The 23,357-nt window shown below is 32.6% G+C and overlaps 2 protein-coding genes and 1 long non-coding RNA gene across 5 annotated transcripts; 1 reads left to right on the top strand and 2 right to left on the bottom strand.

Moving 5' to 3' along the window:
- Nucleotides 1–879: 879 nt before the first annotated feature.
- Nucleotides 880–11,731, bottom strand: Caf1-55 (chromatin assembly factor 1 p55 subunit). Of its 3 annotated transcripts, none has more exons than XR_015825455.1 (10): nucleotides 11,574–11,731; nucleotides 11,205–11,382; nucleotides 9,495–9,610; nucleotides 8,580–8,784; nucleotides 7,244–7,318; nucleotides 5,153–5,335; nucleotides 3,533–3,650; nucleotides 3,088–3,218; nucleotides 2,424–2,600; nucleotides 880–1,342 (listed from the first exon to the last, which is right to left on the bottom strand). XR_015825455.1 is itself a non-coding variant. In XM_088242879.1 (10 exons), exons 1-10 carry the CDS (start codon nucleotides 11,593–11,595, stop codon nucleotides 1,253–1,255), a joined length of 1,302 nt encoding a protein of 433 aa, XP_088099005.1. In that variant the 5' UTR covers nucleotides 11,596–11,731; the 3' UTR covers nucleotides 880–1,252. The 3 variants fall into 3 exon arrangements, 1 of the variants encoding a protein (XP_088099005.1); XM_088242879.1 differs by having other exon boundaries at nucleotides 2,424–2,593; nucleotides 3,074–3,218; XR_015825456.1 differs by lacking the exons at nucleotides 880–1,342; nucleotides 2,424–2,600; nucleotides 3,088–3,218; nucleotides 3,533–3,650 and adding an exon at nucleotides 3,709–4,973 and having other exon boundaries at nucleotides 5,045–5,335.
- Nucleotides 11,732–11,919: 188 nt separating this feature from the next.
- Nucleotides 11,920–13,158, top strand: LOC148283981 (uncharacterized). The gene is made up of 2 exons (XR_015825454.1): nucleotides 11,920–12,133; nucleotides 12,532–13,158. It is a non-coding gene; the product is annotated as an uncharacterized LOC148283981 (long non-coding RNA).
- A 590-nt stretch (nucleotides 13,159–13,748) lies between these two features.
- LOC148283980 (transcription factor A, mitochondrial-like) lies at nucleotides 13,749–20,681 on the bottom strand. The gene is made up of 5 exons (XM_088242877.1): nucleotides 20,467–20,681; nucleotides 20,171–20,378; nucleotides 18,848–19,006; nucleotides 17,097–17,290; nucleotides 13,749–15,469 (listed from the first exon to the last, which is right to left on the bottom strand). The coding sequence occupies exons 1-5, from the start codon at nucleotides 20,532–20,534 to the stop codon at nucleotides 15,358–15,360; spliced, it is 741 nt and encodes a 246-aa protein (XP_088099003.1). The 5' UTR covers nucleotides 20,535–20,681; the 3' UTR covers nucleotides 13,749–15,357.
- Between the last annotated feature and the right edge of the window lie 2,676 nt (nucleotides 20,682–23,357).

Below are 23,357 nucleotides of genomic sequence, written 5' to 3'. Positions count from 1 at the left end.
ACCTATTATATAGTTTTTATAATGTATGCATTAAGTTAATATAACCAATACGCACTCTTCCATTTTTATAATAAATACATAAATGAAGTTTGGTGAAATGTTTTTGAATAAATAAAAATTAATTATGTAAATGTATTTATTCCATCCAATTTGTAATATACAGACAACATATATAAAATTTTAAAAAAGTTTAATCAGTATTGCAATCAATCGAATGCTGCTTACTGACTTATCCCAAACTTACCGTATTTTGCAAACGATAAGATGCATCGGACCATAAGTCGCACCCCAAAATTTATATATAATTTTTTTTTTATTATTAATTTATTATCAACCTCGTGGTGTAATGGTCAGCAAATTAGCCTGCCATGCAAGAGATCTCGGGTTCGATTCCCGACATGGTTGACATATATATATTTATTTAAAGGGTGTTTTCACACTATAATATTTCGTAGTCCCTGGACTGGTACCTGAAGCGTAAGACTGATCATCTTACCTTCAACAAACAAAATGAACATAACAAAAATGATCAAGATACGCTGCGATTGGTGTACCAATGCAGTGCCCTATGCACCATTAGGTGCGGAAAGGGGATGATGATGATATTTTTAAAAAAATATGTTTTGGATGATAAGACACATTGGAGACCATAAGACGTACCCCAATTTTTGGTTGAATTTTCAAAGTAAAAAGTGCATCTTACGGTCTGAAAAATACGGTACTTTCGGACAACCGGTTGTACGATTGGTTAATAGAGTACAAAATGGACGCAGTTATTTAGGAAAAGTCCCTATGTGGAACTCTTTTAAAAACAAAAATAAACTTGGAAATCAACTGCCGTTGGGTCTTAAAATGATGGAGATGCAATATAAAACAAAGTTAATCTTGCCAAAGTGTTTAATAACATATGTATATAAATAATAATAGTTACGACTATCGCTTCTACAATGCCTTCACATATGCCAATACTTGACGAGACAGTACATAAATATAAAAATATATTACAGAATAAGATACTTGTTAAAAATGTGTAGCGTTTACTAAAATATTTATTTCATTAATATTAAGATATTTCTAAATGTTAAGACGTTAGACATTAACATTTTCATTTATATAAAATGACTTATGCAGTGTGGGGAAAGAAATATTTTAAGAATTTGTAGGACTATATGAACCAGATCACCGATAAAATGGCCGGGCAAAAGTTATTCTAGTTTTATCAAAATTAGTAGATTAGAGCACATTTATTCTATCAGCCGTGGTTAACCACACTCGGCTCCAGTTCAGAGGCTGGAGTTTCGGGTTCTTCATCATTGTAAATATTTTCCGCCATTTGCCAAACCTAAAATAGAAAAAAGGTCATTTAATAACATAAAAAGGAAACAGCTCAAAAAGTTCATGTTTTCGGCACAATGTAATCCCATTTTTCCTTTTTTTTTTTACATTATATTAGTCGAGAATGGATTAATATTAAAAATCAATAAATTACATTGGTGAAGAGCGGAAAAAAATATATAAGGGGGAAGGGTGAAAAGGGCTGGACTGAATTTCACTTTAAAATTCAATCCACAAATTTAATACAGTAAAAACCCTTTTTTACGTTTTTCAAGAGAGCAATAAAAAAAAGGTTCTGAGGAAAACGCTAAAATGAGGAAATGAAAAATGTATGGAAAAAAAATGGAATAATTATATGAAAATTATATTAATTTTAATTGATATATTTCAAGAAAATGTCAGCCATTACAATTACAGCAAAAATACAAAGTTAAAAAATAAATCAAGATATAGTTTTCTATATATTACTAAATTTAAAAATAAAATCTAGGCCAGCAATCGGCAATTGGTGGTCTGGTCACTAATATTGTATTTGTTTGAAAAATGTATCAAATTAAATGCAAAACAGCCCTAAAGAAAATTCAACACTAAAACAAAAAGGTCAATTACACTGCATCTACTTGAATTTAGTTTAAGACAATAATTTACCCTTTATTAGTTGTTTACCTGCTTTTATTCTTCAGTGTTTTTGGGCACACGCGGTGGCGCACGGTACCGTTATTATGCTGCATAATTTTGACATTTTTGAGACATAAAATGAATTTTGAAAATTTCTTAATGCAAAACCGCGGGTGACAAAAAATGAAAAAAAAAACATTCATTGGGGAAAATATTTATATGAAAATGTAAGAATAAAAATGGGACCTGAACATTTTTGTGTAAAAAGCGGGAAAACGTAAAATGAAGGAATGTAAAAACAAGGTTTTACTGTATATCGTATGTTGCTGCATCATACTAAATATCAAATTCGTTATTAATAATGTACTAATTCCAAAAGAATTGAAAACATATAGCAGCATCGATACTGGATAATATAAGTTTGTATTCTATTCAAACAGTGATAGACTTTTTATGACATTTGATTTTACCTGCATGATGTTATCTTCCGAGACAGAGCATATGACCCAAGGCTCGTTAGGATTCCACGAGAAGTCTGAGATCTTGGCAGTATGACCACCGTGGATGAATAGCAACTCTGGGGGACCATCCTCAGCATCCTCCATACTTTGCTCCTCTCCTATCTTGGACAAATCCCAAACTGAAGTCTGAAACAACAAAATCATGCCATTACTTGTAATATCCTTTTTTAATGAAGAATGAGTAAAACTTGTAAAAGTAAGTAATTACTGACTGTGTGTACCATGTGTTAGAACTTTTTGCTGACATTTGAGACAGTATTGTAGCACGCAGATAGAGTTTTTTCTGGGTCATTTGTCGTTCACACTCTGCCTCTGTTTCAGATCGCATTGCAGTATCAATCAGGGTTTATGTAATTAAGAGTGTGAACGACACAATTTGCACTTGAACGGCCATGAAAAAACCTAAGAAATTAAATCAGCATCCATCATCTGGGTTATGATGATGAACGCTAAAGTACTGTCCGAAACTTCAGCAAGAGATACTAACACAAAACACAACCAGTAAATAAAAAGTTGTGAAAATATTTTTCTTCATTGATATATCACACACTAAAACTTGTGTAACTTTCTATTAGAATAAACACTCATATTATATACACTGTAAGTAACATACCTGCGATCGGTGCCACTGGAAGCGAGGATTGTCTCGTTATGGGGAGACCACTGGACTTGGAATATTTCGTCTTTATGAGATTCGAAGGAATGTAATTTCAGTTTTAGATTTCGTAAGTCCCACAATGCAACCTAAAGAGAAACGAACAAAATATGAGTTGTATGGCTAAAAACTTTAAATGTGCTATGTGACACATTTAAATAACTTAATACTTACAGTGAAATATTTTTAAAAATTATTAAAAAACCTTATTACATGGGTGAGCAAATGTCTTAATTGTGAACCTATTTTTTAGACAATTTCGAAGTATACAGATTTGAAGAAGCTGGTTGAATACAATTTTAACTGATTTCTATACCAGTTTTAAATTTTAATGTTAGAGATTTGTGATTTTGGCATTGACTTGAAGGTATTGAAATAACGGCATTATAAAATAAAACATTACTGTTTTGTCAGCACTGCCGGTAGCAAGAATGAATTCAGAGTAAGGATTGAAGCTCAGGCAATTGACTTCAGCAGTATGGGCATCCACTGTGTGAGAAGGCTTCGATGTATTGTTGCATCTAAAAGTTAAAAAGTGTCGTATACAAATCAATATTTTTTAACCTATTTGGCGGGAGGAAAGACCTTCAACTTAAGTTAGCTTTAAAATGGCTAGTCTTTTTTGTGATCCAGGAATTTCGGTTTCGAAAATTTTTTATTTTTTTATTTTGTTTTGCCTAAACTTATACCTAACATACAATGGTGTTAGACTATTACCAATGATATTTGCAAAACTTCCTTAAAAATTGCCTTTGTAATACAATTTAACATAAAGCACTGCTTTGCAGTGTTAGTTAACAGTGAAATAAAATATAAACAACAATTATTTAATTGCTTAAGATTTTTCACACCTTAAATACAAAATAATCAACAATTCGATTCCCTTAGGAGGTTACGCAGTGAGGATTGAGTGCCACACAATTCTGTCTATGCATATAGGCCTCGCTTCCTCTATATCCAAAGTGTGTGGCCAAAGCGTCAACCGAGTATCCATTCAGAGTTGCCCACCACTTTCTTTTTATCAACTTTCCTCTGCAAATCTACATTTTATGCAATGAATGCAATCAAAACAAAACATCGCTCCCGATTGACAGACAAGCATGTTTACGAATAACTATGGGTAGCCATGAACTAACCTATGATAAACTTGCTGAAAATATGTTATGTTTCCAGCGCGCTGTCTGATACTATATAAATATTCAAAATTTACGAATTATGAAGCATACAATAAGCATATTTGCTTGCGTTAATAAAAATAAAATAACATCTTGTTTTATTTACATACTATTTTTATGTTTGTGTAAAGTCATCATTAATTGCTGTTATTAAAATAGCTTGATATTAAATCGGTATTGGTATTATCCTTTAGAGTAATAATACGCCACCAGCTAATAGTCAGCTATACGGATAAAGCTTCGAAGTTAACTATGGTTTATAGAAATCCAAACCGAAACCGTCCATTACACATTTGTTGTCTAAAAACCAAACCAAAAATTTGGAACGCTTTTGTTCTATGCGGGAGCGAATTATTACTCTAAGGTATTACCTATGTTAATTTTCAATTTAAACTTATTTTTGGATTTACATTACTAACTTCAGTGTTAGTAGACCGCCTGTGACCTGCAGTGGTTTAAACTGCACGCCGATTATTCTGACTTTCGACATGTCCATCTTTAATTATTTATTGGATTTGGTCATGCCATATCTCTCTCGGTCTACCTTGTTTTCTGTATCCAAAAACATTTACATGATAAATCTTTTTAGCCGTTCTTTCGTTTCTTTCGTTTTGTTCATTTTATGTACATGTCCAAACCAACGCAGCACAAAAAAATTAGTCTATAATGCTTGTCTCAGCATAGCATACTACTAATCTCAACATTTGTCCACCTTCTATACCTATGTATAGAAGGTGGACAACTTAGACTATTTTTACCACACATTTGCCTAAATAGATTGCATTTTGACAGAATTCAGCCTACTTTCATCCTTAAATACTACGCAAAAAGAAATAGTTAATGTTTACCTGGTGTCCCATATCATGAGTTTCTGATCGTCAGCCACAGATCCGAAGAGGGACTCGTGCAGCAAGTGCCAAGCGACGTCCTCCACTACAGCCGTGTGTCCGGTGAAGACGGACTTGGCGTCAATTACTCGGTTTTCACGCGGGGGTGCGTTTATGTCCCACAAGCAGATGGTGTGGTCATCACTACAATTTTATTATTTACTTTAGAATGAATAAATATTCTGAAGGGACTGACTCAATATGGATTTTCTAGCGACTAAGTTTAAAATTGTAAGGGATAACTTTTTGAGAAGGAAACTCCAAGCATTTACAGGGCTTGTGACCTCTCATTGGCTAGTCAAAGTGGCTATTCACCAAACATTTACCATTCTGTCTATGTTTAAACATTCTCATTTCGGTAACTCTTCCATCTATATATTGACTTTTGTGAAATAAAAGAGCTGAAGCCATTATTGATGTGATTGGGATTTATCTGGCTGAATAATTTCACCTGCTAGGCAATGCCTGAAAACACTTTTTCAATTTTCAGATTTCTAATACCAGTTAGTTCAATCAACAATGTCTCGAGTTTGTCAAAATGTTTGCAGGCAGGTATTAAGTAAATACTCCCTGGGGAGGAAATCCAGTATGTCATTTGGACAAACTCAAAACATTGTTAAAGGTAGAGTTCACTCCACCTTTCATTACCATCCATTGTATATTTTTTTCTAAAGAGATATAAAGATATGAGATTGTAAACTTTTTAAATGCCAATTAATATCATGTTCATAATTATTGAAGACATGAGTGGATGAAGACATTATGTCGCAAATGTTCAAAAATGTACTTTTTCACATATATTAACATTTTTTTCATATAAAACCAATTACACCATCAAAAAGTAGCAGAAAACCAACTCTGAGGGTGAATGAAGGTCAATAATTGTACTGGTGTTCAAATCTATAACCCCAGATATCTCTGCTTTTCGTTTCTATCCCTTAACACCTTTATCCACTCGTGTCTTCAATTATATAAATTGTTAGAAATAAAATAGCGAAAATTCAAATACATTAGCAGGCAAATTTGCTAGATTTTAGCTGCAGTTTAGATGCAAACTGATGTTTTCTGGGTCATCATGCCATGTGATGTTCGCACTCTATTAAAGTGTGCGAACGACATGCATGCACTTTTGCAATTATTTTAACTCGACATTTTATCTTAAGTGATTTATCATCATACTGTCCACACCTGATGGTGCATAGGGCACTTTTTGGTACACAAAATGCAGCATATATCGAGCATCTGTTACATAAAAGTAAGGTGATCAACCTTACACTTCAGGTGCCAACCCGGGAAAATGAAATATAATAAAACCACCTTTATAAACAATATTTTGTGTCGACCTTCCCAGGAAACAAACCTGGGACCTAAAGCATGGTAGGTGAACATGCCAACCTCTACTTTCTTATTCAGGAATTTTACCTGAGAGTAGCCATCGAGGTCGAAAGCATTCGTTAAGGATTCTTGTTTCATTTCACACACAGAATTGTATTCTCAATTCGCCCGAACACAGAAAAGTGATTTATACTATTTATAAATTTACAAATAACGTTACAATCTCATCGTAAACATTTTCTTGGGAAACATTTCTATAAGCTGATTTCTAGTAGTATATATAATGCAAATATACTGAAAGAGATCAGTTTGTATGTTTCCAATAATTATACACCCAGAAGCCGTAAAAATGCAAGTAAAAATTTACCCATTAATAGGGCAATTTGCTCGCTGAGTACGGCTTCTGCGGATAGTATGGATTAACTTCTAACTTATATTAACTGTCTGCATTACGTGATGGGAACAGCCCATAAAGTTATGCGGACTACAATTGTCAAAAAAAAATAAGTAAGTAAAGAAAAACAAATTAAAAACATCGATATATTTTAAATGCTTAATAGAAACCAAAACTGGCAACATTTTAAGAGTTACTTTTTAATTAAAATTTAAAATCTAGAATCTAAAACTTAAACCAAAATTCAAAAAGAATTAGTAATAGTAAGAAATATTTTAATTTACATTTATAAATTAATATCATAAATTACTAATGAAACATACCTGGCCGATAGCAAATATCCATTCAGATTAGGATTCCAGGAAAGCCCATAACCTTCCTTCTGATGTCCACGTAATCTAAAATAAAGTAAAATTTTATTAAATATGGTGAAATAAAAATAATTCTAGCAAACAGGGAAGAATATATTAAGCAAAATGTGAAATATTGTATGGAAAATAATATTAATTTTAAAGTTCACAGAAAAAAAACTGATTAAATGGTGCGGCGCTATTTAAAAAAAAAAAATCAAGCTACACTGCGATTGGTGTACCAATGCAGTGCCCTACACACCATTAGGTGCAGAAAGGGAATAATGAATAAATGAGGATTTATTTTTTAAATATATATATTTAAGCCAAAGTCGTGTGTATCTTAATTATCAAAATTGTTTTTAAAAAATGTAATTGTCAAAGTTAAAATATATAAAATATTTTTAAAAAGTGGAATTATTCACCTTAACATTTTTATTTGAGAAAATATTACATAGGTTACTATAGTTGGATGTAGTTATGCAGAAAGCGTCCAACCCTCAAAATGCTAAAAATGCGTAATGGCGGTTTCAATAGCATACTACGATATCTTTATGTACTGAAAACATCCAAGCTCCAAGTGTTATACTTTTTTTGCCAATTAACAAAATGGCTAACCCATATCAGGACTATCACCGTTATATTAACTGACTTTGACTGTTTTCTGCAGCTCTTTTTTTTTAATTTCTTTAATTAGCAAAAAAGTATTGCACTTGGAGCTTGGACGTTTTCAGCACATAAAGATATCGTAGTATGCTATCGAAATCGGCATTATCTTCATTTTTAGCACTTTGGGGGTTGGACGCTTTCTGCATAACTACGTCCAATTATGGGTTCATTTATATTAGAATAGTAGAAGACTACTTAACTACATACTATAACACAGTAAATAATTTTAAGATATTTCAACATAGATGGAGATCATTTCTGTGAAGCGAATATGGAAGTCTAGACATTTACAGGACTTATCATGTATTTTACTTTGTAACTTTGAAAATACAAGTTATTGATTACTTAGAATGAAAAAAAAAATTAAATTAATTAGAATGAAAAAAAATTATAGATTAGTTTATTACATATTTATATTTGGAAATTTTGGCATTTACAAGACATTATCTCCTGTTATTGGCTGGTTTAAGTGATCACTGTGTAACCATCACCATTCTGGCCGCTTGAACATCCGTATTTCTTAAACTCATTTCATTTTTGTAGTAATAGAGCTAAAATCTTATTTGATATTGGTGAGATCATCTGAATGATTTCACATACATATTAGAAAACGCCCGAAAATATTATAAATAAGACAAACCTCAGGTCCGGTTGACACTCTCCGTTGGGCTCGGGTTTGCTGGGGTGCTTGGTGTAGTCAAACACCAGCACATCAGAGGAGGGGGTTTTGGTAGCGATGACACACGGATTCTGGGGCATGTAGCGAGCTCTGTTCACCTCCCCTTCGTGGTTAATCTTGATCTCGATCTCGATTTTGCCAGAGACAGACCCAAAACCACCAAATTCTGAAAGAAAATAAACAAAACAATGTACAGTGCATTTAAATCTGTAATAACCCCTACTTTTTGTGAGCGTAACAATAAGTTTTCATGTAAATCATTACAGTGTGCCTACTAACACAAACTAAATTGATATATTTTCTTGATTCACTGACAGGGGTTAACATGGGGTTATTAAATATTCAAACTCGATGTAGCTGTAAAGAATAAACCATTTTATAATATAGAAGACGGGGATGGAGAGCATTTGGAAGTCTAGGCATTTACAGGGATTATGACCAGTCATAGACTGGTTTAAGTTTAATCACTTTATGTATATATTAATCATATGTATCTCACCTACATCAACAAAGGTTTCTGCTCTATTTATTTGATTTAGTTTGTTTTGCACCACAAAAGGCCATGAGGCCAATTACAGCAGAGAAAACTCTTGACTTAAAAAAAACTGATAATATTTTTACCAGGAATCTTCCGCCCCAGTCAATCATTACACTACAGTGGTCAAGGATAGAAGTTTTTCTTTAATGTATATTGAAATATAGGCGAAATGGTGAATGTTACTGTGTGTAGAGTGATTACTAGGAAACACCTGAAAGTGCAACTGTGTTTTTGAAAACTTCATTAATAGATGGTGAATTCCCGTACTTGTATAAAGATCTGGACATACTAAATGTGTAGAATTTGTAATGTCAGAGCATAATCATAAAGGTACTTACCGCCTTTTTCATTATCATAATGGCTGGCATCAAACTGAGCATCTTCATTGGGAAGCTGAACACTGGCAATGAGAAGGTGGTTCTGCTCGTCGGATGTGTGAGTTCCTAATATAAGCCTGAAAACACAATATTTCATTAGATTAAAAGTATAAGAAAATATCTATGCTTCCATCAAAGTTCGTAAATTGCCTTTTGTATGGTGATGATGCCGTACTTATTGCTAGCAACAAAGAGGACCTGCAATTCTTGGTAACAATGGTCTGCGAGAGAGAGAGATTTGCTAATGAATGTTGGTAATTTGAATGTGATGTTTCTTTTTAAATAAATAAAAGTATGACTAAATGTGAGATCACTAATATTATTATATTTGGCTGATTTATGTAGCCCAATTTTTGTGAAAAATCACCTCAAGCTTTACAATTCTTTATACTTAAACATACATTCTAACTAAGCTAGCATTACATATATTATACTTTCTGATTTTAAAGTTAACGAGAGAAGTGAGATTTCAGTTAAGATCTGTACTGACTGGGTCTGTCGATGATTCGCAAGCGTGAAGGCAATTGGTTTCAGGCAGAGGAGCTGGCAACAGCAAAAGCACGATCTCCGAACCTAGTGTTCAAGGAGCGCCAGAGTTTGACAAGTTTCGCTCTGCCTGAATCAAATGCTGACCGAAGAGTGGATTTTCTGTGACATATATTTTCCATGTACAGAGGTCAGATAGGTATCTTGGAGCCATTTCAAGAGGGATTTGAATACTGTCCAGCAAAGCTTATATTTTATTCTCTCGGGGTTTTTTAACCAGTACAAATTTCGAAGATGTTGTGAGATGTGAGAATATTTTTTTACTCCCATAATAAGCCTTGCTGCTGCATTGAATACAGATTGAAGTTTATCTGTTTGGTATTTTGGGAGATTTGCGCATATTCCATTACAGTAATCTAGACGAGATCTTCGGTGGCGTCCATAGGAACATTTCTCTGTACGGATTTTATCTGTCGGGTATGAAAAAAACCAGCACATACCATTTTATTGAACTGAGAATGAAGAGAAATATCTGAATCGAAATGAACACCCGGTAGTTTAATATTAATACTAGGGTTAAGATCACAACCTGCGATTGGAATAGGAAATCAGTCTAAAAAATACTGTCGCTCAGTTTCAGATAAGTTGAATATGTATGATGACATCCAGTTATTGACTATTTGGATGCATTGAGACACTCGATTTTTCAAATCATTGAAAAACTAAAGGATTCGCACTGTCTTTAGAATCAATAGATTCATATTCAATGCATTTGATATTTTCAATTAAATGAGTGAATTAACCTTATTTAACCAGTGTCTTTTTTTCGTTGATTGATTTGCGAAAAAGGTTTGATATGCAGATCTATAAAGATGTTAAAATTTATAAAGATGGGTAAATATTGCCCTTTTTACTTAACAATTTTTTCAAAAGATCAGAAATGATTTTCAGTACCTTATTCTATATTAAGTAATTCGAATTCTGAATAGAGAGGAAATGCAAAATAATATTACTTTTACAATGTGTTGTTACATGGCATATTTTATATGTATAAGTGGGCACATTTTTGACTATTATATTTTTTAAATATACCTGAATTATTTCAAAAAGACGAAGGAAAAAAAAGGATAATCCAAGCAGAGGAGGCTACCCTGCAGTAAGTCAGCAATAATTCTCTGGTCTTACCTGTGAACTGAGTAATCCTTTCCCTCTGGTCTAGTTACGTCTGGGAGCCACTGAGCGGTTAAGGAAGGCCATTCCAAAGCGTGGGTCATCACCAAGTCATAAAGAAACGGGGTGTTCTTCTTCCATATCTTGTATTCTTCATTTATCACTCTTTCTTCTACGGCATCATCGAAAGTTTCTGAGGATATAAATCAAACGCGTCAGAGATATATTTTGTCAAAATAAAACGTTTGTTGATAAATGCACAAAAACGCCGAATCAAATACGTTTGACACAATGCTATGCCGCTGACCCGCAGGCCGATGGAAAAAAAAGGACGATTAACATTATTGAATTTTCAAAAAATGATTGAAAATTTGATTATCTTACCTCCATCGCCTTTATCACCCATTTTAATGTAAATTTATCACCGAATTAACGAAGAACCGACAAATTTACAGCGAGGCACAAATTCTGCCCGCCAAACTGCGAGAAAAAAAACGACTAGTCTCTTCCTTGACTCGAGTGGAAATAAAAATTTAAACATATGGCGGGAATGAATAATTATGATGCTTTTTATTTTTTTAAAACTGTCTTATAAATTCGTAAAATTCTCGAAAATTACTTTTGTTATGTTTTTGTATGCAAATCGTTTTTTTAAAAATATTATTTGAATAATAAAACATAAATTCAATAAGAAAATATCAAGCGGATATATCTAATCCAAATAGGTAATAGTGTTAATAATAATGGTTGCCAACCTAATTTGAGCGTCATCCTAATTTCTTGTCATTATAAAAGTTTAAAAAGGTTGATTATATATTATATTATTCCTAATAAAATGTCTGACGCGGCCCGAGCAGAAGCTAGAAGACGTAAAATTCTCCAAAATTCACAAAACAGACTCCAAGTAATTACCGGAAAAATTGACAATACACTTCCAGCGAACGGTTAGTAAAATGACAACAACTGAGCTAAACGTGCCAACATCGCGATGTTTTGACATGTTGACGATTATTTCATTGAATATAATCAAATACCTAAAGAACAATTAGAAGGGCAAAATGACTGTACGTTGGTTGTGGTTAAATTTCTTATGGGTTAGATCGTATAATGTAAATTACTTTTTTATTCTAGGTTATTTTTTTCAAATATTTTTCATGCCATATATATTTTTTTATTTACTTTAATCATTTTCATTTATTGTAAGTTTGTTCATTTATTGCAAGATAAATAAGATCTTATAAAATAATAGGGAATTACGAACACAAATTGCTAAAATCTAAGTTTATCAAAATACAGGTACTGGAAAATTTATATTAAAAACTTACATTTTTTGTGTTTCTAGGAGTCTTCAATGATACCGTCGAGACAGATTATGGCAGTGTACTCTCAAGAGACTACCCCGACGATGCTTCCGTATTTAATAGGAACGAGGACAAATTCTTTAGTAATGAAAATGCTTTACCGAATATTTTAGAAAACCCAGAAGATCCAAAAACAGAGAGTAAAAAATACAGAATTATGATTTTCGCTGTCGTCATTTATTTCATTAGTCTATTTAGTTCCCCTGTCTATAATGTTTATTTTTTTCTTCCTCTATCATTATTCGAGATATCAGAATGTTTTTTCGGCGTGCCTGTTAAATCAAATTCTTTAATCACAACCCTCTTAACATTAAGTGGGATCGCACCCCACAAAGCTTCATATATTATTAAAATACTACAGTTTCTTCGAAAATGCTTCGAAGATGCATGTTTATATATTTTTATTTTTGTGATATTTCATTCTGTGAAAAGCAGCATTTGGTAAAATAAAGCATTTGCATACCTTTATCCTATCAAAAAACCAAATATATCTTTATTCATGTGATTATGATCGAATAGTAATTTTTATAACATCTGAGAGTATATTTTCATACTGTGTATCAATGTTTAAGGTTTTTTTTAAATAAAATAATAAAGGAATAAAGTTATTCAGTGCATTTATTCACTTCCTTACTGGGTTTAAGAATAGTCTACAAAAAGCGTTAATAGTAATTTATATGAAATGTATATGAAATGAAGTTCAGTTCCTTTTTTATTTGTTAATAGACTATTAAATTAAGCCAAAAAAAAATTTGTTTCTTTTTTACATATTGTATTATCAGTGTTATGAGTTTTTAAAGTTTTGTATTTCTGAAATAACTCCACGTGTAATGTCAGAGGTTGTTCACTGTTAGTTCTTCCCATTGGTCCGTTTACGGTAAGCTAACCGGATATCCTTCACAGCTGTCACATCATTGGTTGGTTCATATGAACCAGTGACGTCAATCAAAGTAGTGCATTTTTTTTTTTGTACATTTTCAAGAAACTTTGCCGCACGATTTAATGCTTTATCTTTTACTGCGCGCAAGAAATCATTTTTTGTATTCAATTTCCCGTAGGGCTGAAGTCCTCATTATGTTTACAAGTCTATCATGCACATTATTTCTGTTGTACTAAAATTCCACAATGATAGAAAAGAAACATTTAAATGCTTTAAAAGTATAGCAATTTTGGGATATGGAGTAATAAAACTCGAAAGTTCAAAAAATTGTATGTATATTTCAAAAAATATACTTTTGACATAGAATGGGAGTCACAAGTAAAACACTACATATAGAACCTAGGCAAAGAAACATTATTTTCAGTGAAATATAATATAATACATTAAGCATTATACAAAAATAAAATATTCAAGAAATGAACTAAATAATATTACTTTTATATTAAAACCCCGAATGTATAAGATATAGATACTTGGTGGGCTTCTATTAAAATAAAGGGTAAATAGAATCATGTATTAAAGAGGGTGAAAAAGGTTTTATTAAAAATAATACATTGTGTCGATGGCGGTTGCATGAATATTTCGCATTCATTATTTGCATGTAAAGTAGGCTCCGGCTAAATAAAGGGGTATCAAAATAAACCAAAAAGGAAACACAAATATAATTAATACATTATTTAAAAGAATTAGTACTTATATGTGATTATTAGATAAATGACTAAAAACAGGGTAACAATGGGAAAAGTTGCTATGGTAAAGTCATATCATTTGTGTATAGGGCATCAATATGATGTATATTATATATCGTCACTGTTCAGGCAAAAATCTACTTCTTCGATGGCGCTACAGCCCAAATCGAGCCTTGGCCTCCTCAACTTTTGCCTCCAACTCCGCCTGTCCTCAGCAGCCATTTTCCAATTCGTAGCAACTTGTAGAAACTGTGCTGCATATTTTTTTACGTCATCCTCCTACCTCAGTCTAGGTCTTCCAATCCTCCTTTTATCCCCTGGGCTCCGATTACAATGAGAAGTAAACAGAGCTATCTTTGACTGTCTATAGAGAAACTGAATGTGTGTACGAAAGTGAGTATATTTGAATTTTTTGGAAAACATTTTTGAGAAGAGATATATTTGCATGAACATTTAAAGTATTTAAATTTATTTCAACAGAGAGGGAAAACATTATTGAGAAGGGAGTATGGACGTCTAGATGATTTTAAGTATCTTCGTCGGTAACCTATAATTGAAAATGTTAAGAAGAAAAAATTGTATGCATATTCTGCTTTTCATACAGAAAACTAAATTTTACTTTGGAGATAAAATTGAAGATAAATGATAACTTCCCATTGTAATCAGGGCCCTGGATGTCCAGTCATGACTCTCCTAGTTACTCGCGCATCCGGCATTCTTTGTTCTTGTCCAGCCCATTTCAACCTTAGCAGTTTTATGTGGGTTGAGATACTAGGTGATTTCTCATGATGGTGTATTTTGAGTTAGTGATTTTTGCCTGAATGATGATGATATACTGATTATTGTAGGTATGTAACACTAATATTTTAAAACTACTTAACAAAAAACTTTTTGAAAAAAGTTAGCACACCCTTATTAGATTCATGATTGTTACTATCAGAAGTCTTAGGTGTATCAATTTTTTCATCTTTTTGCAATGATGGATTACTAGCATTTGATGAAATATACTTCTCACTCGTGTCCCAACTCTTTGACGCTTTGTCCGATATTTCTTCATTTACAGATTTATTGCCATATGTCTGCCCATGCCTAACATTCTCATTTATTGGGTCATCCTTTAACACATTTATATTTCCACTACTAGGCATTCTATCTTCTGAGTTGAGACACCAAAATTCCTATTCCGATTTTGACGCAGGCTTCGCACGTTGCTCTAATAATGATTTCTTAGATATTAAATTTATATTCCCCATCCTTAACATCTTCTGTTCCCACTGAGAAAGATCATTTCTAAAATAAAAAAATCAACATAATCAGTATTTTCTGAAGTGATATAACAATGTAGGTGGGTATAAAAAAATCATCGCATAATATTCAATTTCTTAATTTTAAATTTCAATTATGTAACAATATATTCAGTATTAATATATAAATAAATACATTGGTAGGAATGCATATAAATAGCTTTCAATGTTGAAATTGCTTCACTGTAAAATAAATAGGAAAAAAGTATGTATACATAGGTAGTAGGCACATTTTTGCTAATAAATTAACTAAGAGGGAAAAAATATATAAATAAGAAAATAGGAATAAACTAGACATTTTTTTTCTGTGCTTATAAAGAAAACAAAAATATATTTTAAACCGGGTTGTGGTTCCATGGTAGTGTTGTGGACTCGCAGATCAAAGATCTGAGGTTCAAATTCCACTCTACCACAACTCTATTCCCTATTTTCCTATTTCCTATTCCCTAAGTTATTCACGACTTTTAGGAAATGATCTGAAAATCGAAACATTTAGGTAAATTATAAGAACAAGCATTGATTTTTATTGAAAAAAAGATATGCTCTGCAGGCGAGTGCAGTGAATATTATCGGTAGGGATGCTGACAACCAATAATCATGTTTTTACTTCAAGTATGATAGTAGATATAGGTAGATATCTAATTAAAATAAATATGGCATAGAATCACTTTTGTAAAATGCGCTTGAGGTATTATATTACAAATATGGTGCTATATAAGTTTTTCATTGATAATAATAATAATTGATATTTGATCTTTTATAAATTAACTGAACACAGCAGCAAGCGCATATAGTGAAGTTGTAAACATTAGGACAGTACCTTAAACTCGAGATGTTCTTAAATTTTGGCCAAATTACAATAATACGCTATTTGTAACTTTATGCAATACGGTATGAGTCTTTTTTTCTTCACATTACACGAGTTGGATGCTCTTATCTCTATGAGTCTCGTAGAACAATACGACAACGTTATGAACCTTAATACGCGTGCCCGGAAATTAGAACATTTGTAATACAACTGGACTCAAAATGAAAAGTTGTATCCAGATTTCAGCGGGCTAAGGCTAAGGTACCTTGATATTCAGAACATTGATATGGGAAAAAAGTAAACATAAATACATATAGGTAGGAATGTTTACTGAAAATATTATTTGAATTTGTAAATCGGTAGCGCATAAATATTATCAGCGATAATTTTAGGAATATTTGTAGATTATTCTTTTTTTAAATAATAAAATACATGTTATTATTTTCAAATATTCGAGGGATGCACCACATCCACAGTATGTATGGGCGGAACGCGCCTGATGCTCAGGGCCATAAATAAATGAGAGAATGGATGTTTTTGTGAGTCTAAATATTATTAGATAATGTCCATACAAAATAATGTACTTTTGGCTTTAGATTTTATTTTTCTCAGCATTGTATTTAATATTCCAATGATTATTTAATCTTTATTTAAAAAAAATATTATCATTACTTTATTTAAAGTAAAATAAACTAAGAGTTCTAGATGTTTTAGCTTGGAAGTGTGAAAGGAATATTATTATTAATTGCTATTTTCCACTATCTTTATCACATAGACTGATGTATTATTTATGTTCAAAACTTACATATATTTTTCTCTTAATTCTTGGGATTTTCCTTCCCATACAGCTTTTTGTTCCCTTGTCATTTTCTTCCACTTATCTGCTATAAGACATTGGAGCTTTGTAAATTCTACATTTTTAATTTTTTCCCTTTCAGACTGAGCAAATAAAAGGTATCCACTCATCGGTCTTTTGGGGCGGCCTAATTCCTTATATTCCTATAAAAAATATGTTGTTAATTAACTTTCTTGTTTTCATCGAATTCTATCAATACTTCTAGTAAATTAAAAACAAATAATATTTAGGAAGACAAATTTAAAAAAATTGTTTAATACATGTTCATTTCAGGTTCAACGGTGGAATGCGGAAATTAAAAAGAAATCAGCCCTTTGAGCGCTAAACGAGTTATACTAAAACAAGTAGAGGACTTTGTGTACCTGTAGCTCAATCACAAATAACTATCGATGTGCTTAAAACCACGCTATTTGGCTTGCCAGCCGCCGGCTTAGTGCAATAAATAGCAAGCTAAATAATAAATAAAATAAAATAAATAGCAGTTTTGGAATATTTTACATATTTACACCGGTGAAATACAAATATGTGATTGTGCAGCAGGAATTTACGACGCGAAATGTAAATATTTTGACATTTAATATTAAGTGTTCACGGATATTCTATTGTGATCGCGAATGATCGCGAAATTGTTAGCACGTGATTGAGCTACTGAAGAGTATGTTTACTAGGGATGGAATGACTGATAAAGATATTGAAAGGAGAGCGAGTGCTGGGAACAAAGTGAATGGTGTATTTAAATCAACCTTCGCAAATAAATGTTTGTTGTTAGAGGAAAAATTTGCAACTCACAATAGAGTCCTGGTGCAGACCCTGATGTATGGGAGCGAAGTATGAAATTGGAAAAAGAAAGATGAAAGTAGGCTGAATCTAAAGTATCTCTCAAGTGAATGTGTGGTAAAACTATGTATGATAGATGCACAAATGTTGAGATCCGTACATTATGTAAGGCTGAGATAAGCATCATTGACAAAATCAACAAAGGAACTCCTGATTTGGACATGTAAAGCAAATGGACAGCGAAAGAAGACTTAAAATATTTACAGTGTGAATGTTGATGGATGCAGAAATAGAGTAAGACCGAGAAGGACATGGCATGACCAAATCCAACAAATACTTGAAGATGGGTCAAAAGCAGGAATAATTGGCGCGCGTGCATGAGAAGATGTAAGAATGTACAGGAAGCGAGATATGTATGCAAAGAAGGAGCGATTTGGCGTTCTATCCTCTCTGCTATCCTATCCTTACGGAGAAACAGCGGGATGGTTTGTTTGCTTTTTGTTATATACACCTTTTTAAATTTGTTTATCAAAAAAATTACTCTACTTATTCTATTATCCTCCATTAGCCAGAGACAAATAAATCATTATAAATTAGATGATTTTTTTAAATCAACTAATTTACCTCATTTAACATTAATAATACATTGTTAATTTTACAATATCTCCATACTCATTGTCACATATCCTTTTTTATCCACCCTTGCATCATTCATTTGTTCCACATGACCAAACAATCTTAATGAACTTTTTTCAAACTTTTTGACTGTATTATATTTTTCAGATTGGTATTCTTTTTTGGATTTTATCTTGTTTCAACCCTGTCGTACATAAATTTTCTTTATTCTGACCGTGTTTTGTTCACGTCTGAAGAACAAAATATTTTTGAAAAGCCTAACGAGTGACACTGATCTGCGATCTTACCGCTTTCAATTTTCGCTTCTCTTTAGCGGCCGCCATATCTTTTTTAGTGTTCTTTATTTCATTTTTTTGTTCGGGTGTGAGTGAGGTTTCATAAACAACCATTTTTTTCTTGTATTCTTCAAATTCTTTCTCAAATTCCTGGTAGATTTTCTTTTTGGCCTGAATACATAAACAGAACATTAAATTATTTATTTATTTATTTAAATGTACAATATAGCACAACTGCCAATTACAACATATATTTTTAATTAGGTATTTACAAAAACTTTTTTTTTTAAAGTGCACAATAGATTATTAAGGTTCAACATGTAGTCCATAAAAACTATAATACGCAAAGCAAAGACAACTAATACACATTATAATACATAGTTAGAGAGGAAGAATCTAAAACTGGTAATAAACATTTACCTTGTCTACGTATTAATGCAATAAACTTTATCACAATGTAGTTTTCTACAATAATTATATTATCTCATTCAAAATAAGTATTTTTTTTAAAAAAATATTACATACTTATTTCAACCTCTTTTGTTCAATGATTTAAAAAAATATATTTATGTGTTAAATCAACAATATTTCGAGTTTATCCAAATACTTGTAGACAAAAGACTGGATTTCACAGTCAGAAATATGGATGTTGAAACAGGCAAAATGGTGAATTTTACAGTATGTAAAGTGGCCACTTAAACCAGCCATTGACGGGTTATAAGTCCTCGAAAAGCCTAGACTTTCATATTTCCTTCTCTTAAATGTCCTCCATCTATAATATGTTAAACTTACATGTTCGTGCTGTTCGCATTTACAATGCTTTAGTACTGTGTCCGTCTAAACTCTTTGCATTGCCATTAGCATGTAATAAATAAAGTGTTCAATGTGGTTACTATAAGGTCCTAATAGAGGACAGTTGAAACACAACTTATACTCATAGACCAAAGTAACATAAATTTTAAGTGCATTTAATTATTTGTCATAAACTTGTGACAATAATACAAGCATATAATATATTGCGACTAATTATGATTGAAAGGCTGGTTCATTATATACCGCATATTTGTACACATATGAAAAAAAAATTATTGCCATTTGTTATATTTTGTAAAAAAAAAAAACTATGAAAGCAGGTAACTCCACTTGTGTTTCTTGTTAAATTATCATAATCATAACCATGGTTTTAGTTTATAAAGATTAATATTACGATAGCATATTTATTTAAACGTTTACTTATCCAAGTTGAAATAAAGTAAATCATTTTTAAATATGCAAAAAAAGTCAAAGGTAAAATGTGCAAATAGATAGGTCAATGCAAAACAGAAAATAGCTTACATCTTCGCCAAGTTGCTGCCAAAGTTTTGCTGCCAATTTTAATAACTCGGTATTTTCAACGTCAGGGTTTTTGGCCTTTAAAGTGGGGCGCACTTGATTTGAAAATCTTAAAAATACCGACATCGGTTTTTTAGGTTTTTCGATTCCTAATTTGTCCTCTGCCGTCTGAGCGTAATTGGCAGAACATATTAATTGCGGAGAATTAAATCTGGAAAATATTAACATTATTATTCTACAACGCCGTTGAGTATAACCTAAAACAAAACTTCAAACCTATGGTTAGAAAGTCAACTTACAGGTAGCGATACTCCATAAAATAGAGATTTTTCGTAAGTAATCGACAAAGCGATCCTAATTTGGCCATACTGGGTTTTTTTTTTCTCGAATACTTTGAAAACCGTCAATGCAACGACGAAAGCACAAAAATACAAAGCGATGAAATCACTATAAACAAATAAACCAGCAATAAACAACGGGAAGCAACAATTTCATAGAAAAAAAACTAATAGACGACGAAATATTTTTTAAAAAACATAGAGAAGAGTCCATAGAAAATAGAAAAAAATTACTTTGTTTTGTGATCGTGTACATCGTTTACAAATGAATTTTTTTTAGCAAAACAAATATTTTACGAATAATGGAAATAAGAATTTTTTTTTTTTCAAATGATTTAAATAATCCTCTTTTTTTTCTCCCAAGCTAAACTGATTTTTCAAACCAAAATTAATCCTACAAAATAAAATAAACCCATACATCACTCGATACGTAAGCGATTTGTTTTATAACATATATTATCTTTCATTTTAACATAAAAATAATCATCGTAAAACGAAGATTATAAAATTTATAAAATACAGGCATTTATATGGCTTATGATATGTCATTAGATGGTTTAAGTGATTATTTTACAGACAGTAACATTTAATAGTTTCATTCATATTTCCTCATCTTTTCACTCTGTTGACTTTTTTGAAGCAAATAATATTTGTGTAAATCATTCATAGAACCCAGAAGTAATTCTGCAAAATATCGGCTGTATCGTGTACCATAAAAACCTGATTCCATTTTTCAAATATAAAAAAGTAGGTATTTAGTTTATTTCCAATGTCCTTTTCGCTGGCTATACTTTACCGGCCAGGGCTGCTATTCTAAATGCTCTCGCAGTCGTAGAGAACGCTTTTATAGCGCACATTTATTTACTGAATAGCGCCATAAAGGTGTTTTCTTCGGCCGCGAGTGTTCAGTAAAGCTGCTTAGATTGATTAAAAATGTGACCACTTATTTCACAAAAGATAGACTCAAGTATTTGTGGATTATTATTTATGTTAATCTATTGAGATCTGAAGTTGGATAAATTGAATTAATTTTCATTTGAATAAATTTATACAGAACCAGGCTGAATTATCACTATTTTATGAATCGAATTTTTGTCTTGGTTTATTTATTTTTGGTTATTGACATGTTGTAGCGAACCTAGCCACCCGGCCCAAAGGGGCCCGGAGCTTTTAGGAGGGTCTGATTTCGACAGGTTCATAGTTAAAAACTGACATAACAGAAAAGTAAGTTGCGTTTATCCAGTCAAAATACATTTGTGTTGTTTAATTTTTACAGTGGTTTTTTGTTGTTGTTTGTTTTTGTGTTTATTTGATATTTTGTGATAATTTAATTTTAATGATATTAGTTTGGCGTGATCTAGATTTTGTTTACTTTTGTAAGTTAATTTAAATAAATAAAAAATGTTAAAAAAGCCAAAATGCAGTATTTAGTATTAGATATTTATTTTAGGCCCCCTAAGTACCAAAAATACCAAACTTCAATCTGTTTTCAATGCAGCAGCGAGGCTTATTACGGGAGTAAAAAAATACTCTCACATCTCACAACATATTCGAGATTTGCACTGGTTAAAGATATCAGAGATAATAAAATACAAGCTGTTCCGGACACGCGAATAATATTAGAATGGACAAATGAAAGTGATGTATGTAAATGATAACTGAGTGAATTAATAAACGTAGCTAGGAACCCGGTATTTGTGTGACTGAGCGCTAGGCTCCCAATAAAGATAAATGATTCGCTTTCGAGCCTGGCCTCAGTAATACCGGGGGAATATAGCCAAAGATTACTCCTTTATGTCTGTATTTATGTATTTCAAATTGTGTCTTAATCATGTTTGTAAGGCCCAGAAAAGGGCCTATATTGTATTGCCTATATTGTATATTGTATTGTCATGATGCGCGCATCGCGGCTGCCGACGAAATAGCCCGTACGGGCGCTAGGCACCTGTATTTACGCCACCTGCGGCCGGCGGCATGTAGCGAGTGGCGGGGGTGAGCTACCCCCACCACTCCCAGGCAGCCGGAGCAGGTGGGACGGCTGACTCACGGAGCCCGACGCGCACTGCTTTATAAGGTGATTATTTTGTATGAATAAATCAGTTGAATTCCTAACTCTGAACAGTTCAGACGTGTTTTATTCCGTTCTCCGCCCTGTTCGCCCTCCTGCACTTCTGCCTGCTGACTGCCTTCGCCTCTCTACACCACTTGGACCGGGTGGAAAGTCCTTTTCAGGGCTATTTAGGTTGACTTGCGGTCGGCGCAGCTGTGCTCCTACCTTCCGACTTTGTCTTTGACTCTGTCTGGGAGGGCGGCTTCCCACTTACGCCGGGAAGCTTGACTGCGGCAGACGCGGGTGACGAACCAGCGCACAAACACGTGGTAACGCGTACGTTACACAAGCTTTGCTGGACAGTATTCAAATCTTTTCATGAAATGGCTCCAAGATACCTATTGGACCTTTATATTAGGGAAAATACATGGCAAAGATAATCTACTCTTAGATCAGCATTTGATTCAGGCAGAGGAAAACTTGTCAAAATCCGGTACTCCCCAAACACTCGAATCGGAGATCGTGCTTTTGCAGTTGCAAGCCCCTCTGCCTAGAACCAATTGACTTCAAACTTACAAACCATCAACAGTCCCAGTCAGTTCAGATCCTAACTAAACTATCACTTCTTCAGATTATCATACCCTCAATTTTCAATCTGAAAATATAATGTCACTTTAGCTTAGTTAGAATGTAAGTTTAAGTATACAATTGTAAAGCGCCCTTGAGGTGGTTTTTTACAAAAATGGCGCTATTTATATCAGCCAAATATCATTATTATTAGGTAAACTAGTATGCAAAAAAA

The sequence above is a fragment of the Micrasema longulum genome, unplaced genomic scaffold (assembly GCF_059751315.1).
Source record: "Micrasema longulum isolate JH-2025_06_02 unplaced genomic scaffold, ASM5975131v1 h1tg000173l, whole genome shotgun sequence".
NCBI classification, from domain to species: Eukaryota; Metazoa; Arthropoda; class Insecta; order Trichoptera; family Brachycentridae; genus Micrasema; species Micrasema longulum.
Note: the sequence above shows the minus strand (reverse complement) of the source record. Positions and strands in the feature narration are given on the sequence as shown.